The sequence below is a fragment of the Nicotiana tabacum genome, chromosome 1, assembly GCF_000715075.1.
Source record: "Nicotiana tabacum cultivar K326 chromosome 1, ASM71507v2, whole genome shotgun sequence".
In the NCBI taxonomy this organism is placed as follows: Eukaryota; Viridiplantae; Streptophyta; class Magnoliopsida; order Solanales; family Solanaceae; genus Nicotiana; species Nicotiana tabacum.
In genome coordinates, this window is record NC_134080.1 from 172,925,600 (window position 1) to 172,937,224 (window position 11,625).

At 35.6% G+C, this 11,625-nt stretch overlaps 1 protein-coding gene across 1 annotated transcript; it reads right to left on the minus strand.

The window, feature by feature from the left end:
- Positions 1 to 2,222: 2,222 nt before the first annotated feature.
- LOC107766287 (uncharacterized) lies at positions 2,223 to 11,271 on the minus strand. The gene is made up of 7 exons (XM_016585040.2): positions 10,892 to 11,271; positions 6,354 to 6,527; positions 6,107 to 6,199; positions 5,959 to 6,027; positions 3,541 to 3,747; positions 2,754 to 2,879; positions 2,223 to 2,618 (listed from the first exon to the last, which is right to left on the minus strand). Exons 1-7 carry the CDS (start codon positions 11,123 to 11,125, stop codon positions 2,448 to 2,450), a joined length of 1,074 nt encoding a protein of 357 aa, XP_016440526.1. The 5' UTR covers positions 11,126 to 11,271; the 3' UTR covers positions 2,223 to 2,447.
- Positions 11,272 to 11,625: the final 354 nt, after the last annotated feature.

The following is an 11,625-nucleotide window of genomic DNA, read 5'->3' on the forward strand; positions in this document are numbered from 1 at the left end:
CCCCCCTAGAACCCACTTGTGGCACTGGTTGTTATTATTGTTGTACTTCATCCAATCTTAGTGTTACCATTTCTTGGTTTTATTTCTTCTTTTTTACTTGAATAAATTCATAACATTTATTTTTTGTTTATTTTTTTAAAGATAAATATAATATTATTATTTGCTAAATTCAAGGAGTTGAAAATTACTTCTCGCTATTGGTTATTATTCGAATATTGGTTGACGATTTTATTGTTTCAATAATCTCTTATAATTTTTTATATGATAATTATTTATTTTTACACAAAATTAATTAACAAAATATCACATCAAAGAGTGCAAAATATTATTTAAGGATATTTATACCAACTGTTGAATCATGGTATACCAAAAGTGGAATCATGTTATACTTTTATGTATGTTAAAATATTTATATCAACAGCTGAATCATGATACACTTTGTTTATGTTAAATGATATTCTCAATATTCTTGGTATACTTATATAGTATACCATGTACTTTATTTGAGTATGTTAAATGATATACTAAATCTTTTTGGTATACCATGATTAGTTTTAAATTCTGATATTATCAATATTCTTTGGTATAGTATGCATTCGTATACCATGATTAGTATTCAGTCATGTTATAATTTGTTAGAGTACGTTAAATGGTATACCTAATATTCTTGGTATACAACATATTAGTATACTATAATTACTGTTGAATCATGGTACTCTAATATTCCTAGCATACTACATATTGATGTATCATAATTAGCAGTGAAAATAACACGGGCTAGCCAGTTTTCGGATTGGTAATTGAAAAATAGCCAACATTTACAAAGTCATTGAAAAATAACCAGTATTTTGTTACAAAACGGAAAGTTCCAACATAATATAATAAAGATTGGTGCATCATATTATGTTGGAACTCCAACACACAAAAAGTTTCAGCATAATATACTGGAGATTGAAGCACCTGTGTATGAACTTCCAGCATATTATGCTGGACCAGTATATTATGCTGGAACTCCGGTATATTATGCTGGAACTCCGGTATATTTTGTTGGAATATTTCTAAATTTTGAACAGTGTTTTCGTTCAGATTTATCTTTACATAAAAAGTGGCTAAATTTTAATTACTTTTGAAATTGTAGCTATTTGTCAATTACCATTTGTAAATTTGGCTATTTTTGAATTTCACCCTAATTAGCATAGTATAACAAATTTTAAGATTCACCGATTTAACTAGAAAGAACAAAAAAAAAAAAAAAAAAGGTGAAAAAATTTTGATTTTAAGAAAAAGCCTTAATTTCTTTAGAAATTGCAAAAATCATCTACAAATATAAAATTAAACAATAAAAAAGAATGACACTGTAACTATCGATAACTATAATCGATTAATAATTGTATAGAAAGTATTCTATTACTAATTTTAGGACTATATTATTTATCTAGAAAGAACAAAATCAAAAATAAAAGTGAAATAAAGTGATAAAATTTTAACGGAGAAATTTTACAAAAAAATAATAGGAAAAATGAAGATAAAAAATAAGAATTATAAGGAAAAAAGTGATAGCTATTTTGAACGAACAGATTTTATTTTAAAAATAAAATATAAAATTTCTTAGCAAACTACAAAAAAAAAGTTATCAACAAATATTAAATAAAAAATTAAAAGAATAAAACAAGTAACATGATAACTCTCGGTAATCCTAATCGAGTATTGATTATGTAGAAAATATCGCAATACAAATTTTAAGACTCGGTTATTTATTTAAATAAGTAAATAAAAATAATAGTGAAAGAAAGTGATAACTTTTGGTGAAAAATTTTTACTAAAAAATAACAGAAAAATTAAGATGAAAAAGGAAAAGAATAAGTGATAAAGAGCGAGGGGTTACTATAGAAAGAATAAAAAAAGAATAAAAAAGTAAAAGAAAATAACAACAAAAAATAAGAAAAACTGAATAAGAGTGCATAATTTTATTAGAAAGAAAAAAAACATAGTGAAAAGAATAACAACAAAATATGACAAAAATAAAAAAACAAAAAAAGACGAACAAAAAAAAAACGTGAAAGAAAACCAAAAAAAAAAAAGACCTTTGGTGAAGCCCAGCCCCTAGGCATAGAAAGAAGGGGCAGCCTGGTCTTAGAATCTTCAAAAGAGACATGTTTTGTCTTTTTTCAAAAAGGGGAGCATTTTGGTCATTAAATATTTAAAAGGAGCTCCAAGTGTCATTTTCTCTAAAACAAATATAGCACATATTGCAGTCAATTGGGAAATAAGCCCAATCACTTCGAGTCTTGAACAAAGTAAATACTGCATTGATGATACAATTAGACTTTGCACCTTGATAAAGGCTCTTCTGCCCTTGTGCTTGTTTACTGGACACGAATTGACAAAAGAATGTAATTTCAACTTGCTTCTTTTATAGCTCCTTGGGTGCTACAGGTATCCACTTACTATCTTGAATAGGGATTATCAAGCTCCATATCACCTTTAAGATTTATGATAGCAAGCTCTTGTTCAACAAATTCACCTGCACAAATGGGAGGATACTTGCTTGCAAGAGGAGCGTCCGAAAAATGCCCTAAAGGTTTTAGCACTGCATCTGATGCTATGTGTGCGAATAGCTAGCAAAGAAGAACAAGTCCAAGTTAGCATCAATTTCAAGAAGTCAACCTTCTAACGATTGCAGTTGTTATACTGGGAATCAAAACAAAAAAATTGACCCCAAAAAAAGGTTCAGCCAAACCGTACTCACTCACCGTTGAGGATACTCTCCACAGACTGCGATTTTGCTCCAGAGCTCGTTTAATTGCATCAGTGGTCCTATTAGTTACAACAACCTCATGCATGCCAGCCATGCATTCTCCAGCAGTCAACCATTCTATCTGAGATAATCAAAAACTGTCGCAGCTGAAACTTCCATCAATATGTCAAGGTAAATAGGGATATACTAACAAAATGAATGGACCTATGAAACTACTATGATACGGTTCCTGCGAAGTTAACAATATATCTTGATTGGAACATTTAGCATAGTAACATTACATTTGCGCCAGACACTTCTGCAGTGCTAATATTGAACTGAGAATAACTTGTTCCAATGGTCTTATAAAAAGTGTACATATTTAGAACTTATTCAAACACAGAAAACGATCAAACATGTCATTTGTTTAACTTTTCTCCAATAAAATTGACAACATGGGACCACAGTTTATTATACTATATCTTCGGTTGTTTCTTCTTAAATGAAACTAATCATGTTTACCAATCGTGAGCGAAACCCATGATGCAGAGCCCTTTCCTGTAGAATTTGCATGCCAAAGTAGAACTCTTGATGATTTAAACAAGTGTGTATCAAGAGAACAATGGCCTATTAAGGTTTTTACTGTAATTTAGGGTCTTGGAAAACTAAGGAAAGTCTAGCATAGTGATTGCATTATCACTTTAAGACCCTGTTTATGTTGATTGCTGGAGCTAGCAGATTTACATGTTAAATGCACTAATACTCTGTCATGAAAATAAGGAAGTGCATCAAATTATTTATACCTGCTTTCCTGTCTGAATAAGGAGGCATCCTACAGGAACCTTCACTTGCATCTTTTGCCCATTTCTAAGCCAAATACTTAGACCAGGAAATCGACTTCTCCCATGGATTGTAAGGAAGTTCAGGTCATAGTGATATCCTGCAAATACTGTTCCCTCTTTGGCATAACGCCTCAGGTCGCTTCCCGTTGGAGCAAGCAGATGTGGTCCCTGGAAATTGGAAGTAGTCAAAAAGGAAGGAACTACATAAAAGTAGAAAAAAAAAAATTGGTTCCCTATGTTAAGAAAGAAATATAATGATAACAAAATAGCATTTTCAGAACATTTTTAGCTCAGAAAGCATATTATGCTCGTACATCCAAGAACATTGATATTGGGTCCCAAGTACCATTTAACATGCTTGAATCAATAAAGAAAGACTTGCAAATTTTCCTTTCAGAAAAACAAATCAGTTTGTTTTAGTCCAAATTTTTTTCCTTGCCCTAAACCATTTTAAGCAACACTCTGCTCGTAAAGCATATCTGGTACTTTGCAACCACGTCCTTTGTTTTTGTAAATTGCTACTGGGATTGTTGGATTGTTGCTCCCTGAGCGTTACTATTTGATGCTATTTTTTCTCCTCTTTTACCGGATATTGCTGCTCCCTGATGGTTACTATTTGATGCTACTTTTTCTCCTCTTTGCTTATCGCCTTTCTCCCCCTCTTTCCTCCTTTTCTTCTCCCCTATTCTTCCTTTCCACCTTTTCTTGAGCCGAGGGTCTATCGGAAACAGCCTCTTTACCTCCAGATAAGGGTAGAGTCTGCATACTCGCTACCCTCCCCAGACCCCACCCGTGGGATTATACTGGGTATGATGTTGTTGTTGTTGTTCTGCTCGTAAAGCAAGGGAATGTTAAGAGTTGTCATATCACTAATATGATTCTTATTACTAAATTTGTTCAATCTGATATGAGGCATTTCACTACTCACTATGAGGACCCAGACTATACAGAGGATTTTCAGTGAGAGACGAAGGGTGGGAACAATAATCATGCATCATGTGTTCAATTCATGAAGTTAAGGGCAAGATTAGAATATCGATTAGTGCTTTCCAGAAATATAATTTGCCTTTTAAAATAATATTGAGTAATTTGATGCTAACTTTACCAAATACGTCATAGATTATACGAATTCGAATCTGCCCAGACCCTAGCCTATTCAACTCCATGCCCTTAAACCCAACCAAACAAGGGGAGAATCACTATTCCCCATAATCCCACACAAAATCTGCAGACCAGGAAACCTATTAATCCAAAATGTTCTTTGTATGTCAATGATATGAAGCTCATTAGACAGAAAAGGAAAGCCACGGTGGTAATAGCTATGGATGTAAGGGAGGCAGCGAAAAGTCATTCGAACAAAAGGAAGGGATGTTTAAGTCACAATGATAACAGAAACTGAAATAAGAAAAGCAGGGAGATCAGTTGCCATATTTTTAGATATGAATCAACATTTGCTTCTTATTCTGATACATTCTAGCAAAGATAAAGATGTAGTATTAATGTAATAGATCCACAGAACAAGTTGAAAACAAGTGAAGCGATGCAACAATCTTTGTAAGCTAGAGAAGTAATACTAGAAACATGAGTAAAATCTCACCATTTTCACATGAAAAAATGTATTCAAGCTCTTGATGAATCCGATCATATATCAATTTCACACCTAACAAGAATCAGTCACACTTGAACAATTTTAGGCATATCCATTATTCATTGCATGCGAATTTAAGTGTAATTCAGCACATGGCCTCCCTTTGCTTTAGGGGTGAAGGAGGAGTTCTTGAGTTATAACACAAAACCTAAGTTGCCCGACAGGGCTGTTTTGGTGTCGCACCCGTGTCGATACAAAACTAGCATGGGTGTGGGTATGGGATCCATACTGGATCTGATCAAACAATTTTAGGTACTTTGACTGACGGATTCAAGACGAGATACAATTTGATTCCCGAAATCAGAACCAGAACTAGGGTAAATTTGAAGAAAATAGTATATCTTATCTAAGAAATCAAACCTTTACTTATCTACAACTTGAGAATGAAAAAGAAATCCGTACTTTACAAGCTATACACATGTATTCCACAAAATTTTCTCATAATTTAGAGATATTTTATATTTTTCTTTATTGAATTATTTTTAGTAGGATCCCCGCACCCATATCCGTACTAGGATCCGTATCCCCGAATCATAGAATTTATATCTCGAAGGATCAAACCTCTAGATCTGCACCCCCGTCGGACACCCACACCCATGTCCGAGTAACTTAGCACAAACCAGCATCATAACCGACAAACAATAATTATTAAGTCTTCACATCCAAAAACACACAGTGATCAGTTGGAGATGCAATAAAAAAGATTGCCACTGACATAAAAAAATAGTCACCTGCTGCATTAGGGAAGTAAATGCATCCTTTGACAGACCAAAGCCAATGGCAGCCATTTCAGCAACGCACTGAAAAAGAGCCAGCAGTCACATTCCAGAATTGTCAAACCAGTAGCATAAATAAAAGATACAAATGCTTATGACCCACCTCTATAGCAGATATCATCTTATATCCCCATGAGTCCATAGTACATTTCCATTCAGGAAAGCCCTCTGGTATTACTGGCTCTGAATTCAGTTCCTACAAGAGTGTAATGCTTGTTTACTTACTAGCAGCAATTTTTAGTACTTACGGAACTAATTTTATCCATTGGTGGTGACTAAAATTAAGGAATGTCACTGATCAATCAAATCTTTGAATAACATGATTGAAATGGGGAAATGAGTGAAGAAACCTTAAATCGGGTAATCTCCGGACGAGGACCAACTCTCCACATATATCGCCATTTAGGATCTGGTCCAGATGGACTAGATGGTTGATATTCTTTAGGCATTGCTTTAAGCTTCTCTTTCATTTCCTCATCAACCAGGCTACGAGGGACTTCAACTCCTTCAGGTGTCACCCCGACCTGTCAGATATTGACATGAGTAGTCTTCCAAATAAGAAGCTTAATGAGTAGAGTTGGAATTTATTGAACCGAATGAACATATCCTTTTTTTCAAGCTATTAATTGATAATAATAGATGTCGCTTCTACATAATTGACAGCAAAACACTGAGAAAGATAATGAAAACAAAAGAAGTTTGTCAAGAATAAACATGTAGTACAAGCAGCAGAAACCAGAAACTTTTACTATTCAACGCCCTTTCCAAATGAAAGCCAGATGTTCTGCAGCCCTATTAGTTCCAAAATCTTTTACCATACGCTTCTGTACAGCATATTGGCAGCCTATAAGTCCATAGCATCTTGTTCTATGCTTATCTAGCTAATATTTGGGATCCCTTCAACCGATTTGCTAGAAAGCTTAGATATTCCTAGTTAATACCAGAGTTGTTAAAGCCGCGCTTAAAGCGTGCTTAATCCCTGAAGCGAGACTCAAAACATGTTGAGCACTTCTGGTCACTTAGCGGACACTTTAGTGTCGTCATCAAGGCTTTAAGGCATACTTTTCTTAGTCATATAGCATAATCCTGAAGAGGCAACATGAAACAATTGATATTTCACTTTATTGTAATTTTTGTTTCAATTTCTTTTCCACATTTTTGTTATTCATGCTTATAATTATTCGTCTTGGACTACATATACATATTTGTATGTGTTTCTCCCTTGCGCCCTTTTTCATTAAAGCTCACACTTTATTTGCGCTTTGGGCTTAAAGCCCCAATGGACCTTAGAGCTTTTTCGCGTTTTTCGCCTTTGATAACATTGGTTAATACAGAAAATAGAATCATCAAATGAAGGTATTACTGGTGCTCTTTCAATTATGCAAAAGCAAAACCTTGGGTATGTAGATTTTAAGACCAAGCACGTAAGGCTTAAGTTAAGCAAACATTGCAATAACTTGGGTTATTAGAAATTCATATTATAAAATCATATTCCTTTCATGCATTTAGTCTTGGAATTATTAATTAATGAGTCATACTTTTCTAAGGAAATCAATGGACTCTCACTAGCCTTTCAAAACTAAAACAATTTTGGCAGACACCTAAGGATTTTGGCAACTCAAGGAAAGAAGACAAGTACCGTTATCATCCCAGAAATAGTGCAAAATGCAGGGAGGGTTGATGTTGAGAAGAAGATTAAGAATTTCTTAGAAAAAAATGGATGGGGTCACCAGAATCTGCGGAATCTTCAACCTCATAAATCTTACAAGGAACTAGCAGAGAGATGGCTTGGCCTAAAGCTGGGTGAGGCCAGAGACAATTCCGACAAGCGGCTCAAAGTTCGTAGAATTTTAGGAAGAGATTTTGAAACCAAAGCTACAGTTCTTGGAGAGGTGTCTCGTGGGTAGACTGGGGGATATCACCACTGAGATCCCTCTAGTCTCAGAAGTTGAAGGCTATGCTCGTAGAAGTTGGAAGGTTCTGGGGAAGGTCAAGATAATAGAAATGAATGGGGGCTTCTTCCTTTTCGATTCCCATCCAAAAGGGAAGCGGAAAGGATCAAGATGGGCAATTGGGATCGAAACAACCGCAGATGGCATCTGGACTAGTGGGACTTCATAGAGCAGATTAGAAACCAAACCATTTCTCGGTTACGTAGTTTAGGATTCCTTTACCTTTGTGGTTGGAAGAGGTATTTCATGAAATAGGGAATTTTGTGGGGGAAAGTGGGGGGGTGGGGTGGGGGTGTTTAGAGCTGGATAATGATACTAGATATAGAACCCGTAGCCGATGGGCTCGTATTTGCATCATGTAGACTGATGGGACGATTTCGGCAAGGGTGGAAGTTAAGGTAGGGCAGTTCATTTATTCTATACTTCTGCGAATTGAAGCTACAATTTGGGTGGAAGATGATCGAAATTTCAGAATACCGGCAAGGAGAGCTGAAGCCGACGATGCTTCTGACACTGATGAAGGCATATCCAAGAAGAAACAGAGTCATCACAGATTAAAAGATGGTTTTCCAACCCGTCAAAATGTTTCTGGTAAGGTGGTTGATCAGCGTCTGTCTCACTTTAATTCAAATGAGGCATGCATTGTGTCATTGCTACGTGTCAGTGATGAGAAGTTAAATTTTATCACAAACTGGGAGTCTTCCTACAGCATACCTTGGACTCCATTTGGGGTCAAAATCCAAAGCATCAGTGATATGGAAGAGTATTCTGGAGAGATGTAAAAAAAGGTTATAATTGAAAGCGTCAATATCTCTCTTCGGGTTGGGGGTTGGTTGGACCCGCTTTATACCTACAGTATGTCTTTATTTCCAGTACCGTCCAAAGTGGAAAAGAGACTATATAGTTTAAGGAGTGAATTTCTTTGGAGAGGTAACAAGGAGAAGAAGGGTTTTCATTTGGTCAATTAGAAAACTGTAAGACTGAGTAAAAAACAGGGAGGGATGGGGTGAGAAATTGTCAGATACCATAACGGAAGCCTTCTATTCAAATGGTTATGGAGGTTCAACCTTAAAGAGACGCTCTATGGAAGTAATCATAACTAAGAAGTATGGGATGGATAACAATTGGTGTAGCAGAACAAAGACATCAGTTTATGGATTGGAGTAAGTGTATGGAAATATATTAGAAGTCTGTGGGATGATTATGTGTGTAACATCAAGATCTTGGCGGGTAATATTACTAAAACTCTATGCATGGTTGGCACACTCTCCTCTAAAGGAGGATTTCCCCGAAATATACAGCATGGTGAAGGATACACAAGCTTTGGTACAATGTAGATCAAATACTGGTTGGAATTTTTGTTGTCGGAGGAATTGCAATGACTGGGAACTGAAAAGGGTATCTCAACTCTTTCAAGCACTTGGCAGTTTTAGATTCCAGGAAGAGGAACCAGATAAGCTGATTTGGACTCCACATAATAAAAGTATCTCCACAGTTACAAGTTTCAGTTTTCATCCATGAATTGGGGGCAGTTTCATGGTGTGTGGCCATAAATGTTTTGAGAGCATATATGAGTATCTAATTAGCTCTTTTTTTTTCATTTCAATATCAGCATATTGAGTTATGCCTAGCCTATTCTTTTCTTTGCATTTTTTTCTTTTTTTATACCTTTCATAGACTCAAAGAGGAATTCTGTATATTTTCACATCTAGGATTCACATATACAACATATACCACTGTCAAGGGGGAAGTTCTTATTATTTAGGTTAGTTGGGTATCTCCATTTCCAAAAAGAAGGTAAAAGTTACAAATTGGGTTGCACTATATATATGAAAGTGTATACTATTCTCATACAATGAAGCATAGATGTATATCTTTTTGGCTTTTTGGTGTAACTAGAAGATGTCACTACAGCAGATAGGATGATAGAATATCCCAGCTTCCTACAGTTATGTAAAGGACCTGAGCTGTATGTAATTTTTGGTACAATCTTTCTGCTCTGTTTATAAAGCTTTAATAATTCTCAAAAAGTACTTCAGTTTCCTTTTATTTTGGAAAAATCCAAACAGTGGAGTGTAACCAACAGGTTTTTTATAAAGATTTTAACTGACGGGGTTTTTTCAAGTAAATTGTCTCATGAGGCGACAAGATCACACGAGAAAAGGCTATTTTTACTTGCCAGTTTGACATTAAAGATATGCAGAAAATGGAGAATGTAGTAACTAAACCAACTTGGTTTTTCAAGTAAAATCTCAGATGAGGCGAGAATTTCACCCAACAAAATGCTAGTTTTTACTGGCAACATTATTTAGACTATCCAGGTAAAAGCACAAGCTGTCAAACACAGCGAGAAGTGTTTGCTTTAGCATAAAACCCATGTATTATCTCATTCACCCTAATTTCCTCACAATAGTAGGGAAGCTGGAGCTTGCTAGAGACTAGGTGGTTGGGTTGCTGTGGACTTGAGCCTCGGGCCTCTCATAATCTGGAGGAAGGAAGTTAGGCTTGGGTTGTACCTCATTGCCTTTGCCAGACCCAACTAGTATGTCTTCTAGGTACTCGAGACAACCAATCCTAAACATGGTCAAATTGGAGTAAAAAAAATGCCCCCTTTAGTATTTTAGCTAAAATCAGTACTTGAGACTTGAAATAATACTAGTAAGATGGTCAATCTGATTTGAGGAAACATGCCAGAGTCACAAGTTGTTGGAATTTCAAGTGATTCTCTTAAATCTCATTGCTTCAAACCTCAAACAACAACATTTTGATGGGATGATGTGAGACCTGTTGATGTTCATAGAAACAAAATAACCCCAAAATTGAGCAGCGTCAATTAATGTCAATAGTTTTTCAATTCATAAAAGCATTCATAAGTTTTGCATATGTATTAGAAATTCCAAAGAGGTGGAAAGCAAATTGAAATTGGAGCTCGGTACCTGATAGTGTAGATGAGGGCGCTCCTGAAGGCGTTTAAACTCTTCAGGCTGTTGGAAGTACTTTTCCATCATATCAATAAACCTGTCATTATCTTCAGCGGTGCACCTTGGATCCTTCACCAGTAAAGCTCCAGTTTCCTTTAGGGTTCGACTCACCTCACAGCACAGACTCTTAATTTGGGAATCCAACTCTTTCTCCAGATAGGGTGCGAGATCGATCACCGGAAGCTCCATTGAAGAATTTTGGCTTGGAAGGATTGCTTTGGATCTTACAACTTTATTAATGTTTATTAATTAATATTGCTAATTGCTTGGCGGGAGAATTCCTTTTTAGTGCGTTAACGGCGCACGTCACCACCAATTTAGGTGATTGGATCCGATTTTGGGTTTTGCTACACCAAACAGTGCTTTATTCTCCTTTTTTTCTTTTTAATTTCCTAGTTTGGTTATTTGATAAGACGGAAAAGGGATACTTGGTAAAAGTAGGTTACAACTTAACTCTTGAAATCACACGTCTTCGTGACAATTAGGGTTGTACATACATCGGGTTGGTTCGGATTTTTTAATTACCAAATTAAATCAATAGTGTCGAGTTTTTAAATCTATTAACCAAACAAAACCAACAAAGTCGGATTTTAAATCTCGATTTTTAAACCAACCAAACCAACAAACGGCGACTGAGATCCGGAAACGGGAGTTGGCGGTTTCCACCATCTCAAACTCCCCCCAGAGCG

Excerpts from the sequence above, each read along its gene's own strand:
- LOC107766287 (XM_016585040.2), bottom strand. The coding sequence starts at position 11,125 with ATGGAGCTTCCGGTGATCGATCTCGCACCCTATCTGGAGAAAGAGTTG. Across the intron at positions 6,528-10,891 it reads GCCCTCATCTACACTATCAG|GTCGGGGTGACACCTGAAGG; the intron begins GTACCGAGCTCC and ends AATATCTGACAG. Across the intron at positions 2,880-3,540 it reads TTATTCAGACAGGAAAGCAG|ATAGAATGGTTGACTGCTGG; the intron begins GTATAAATAATT and ends TGATTATCTCAG.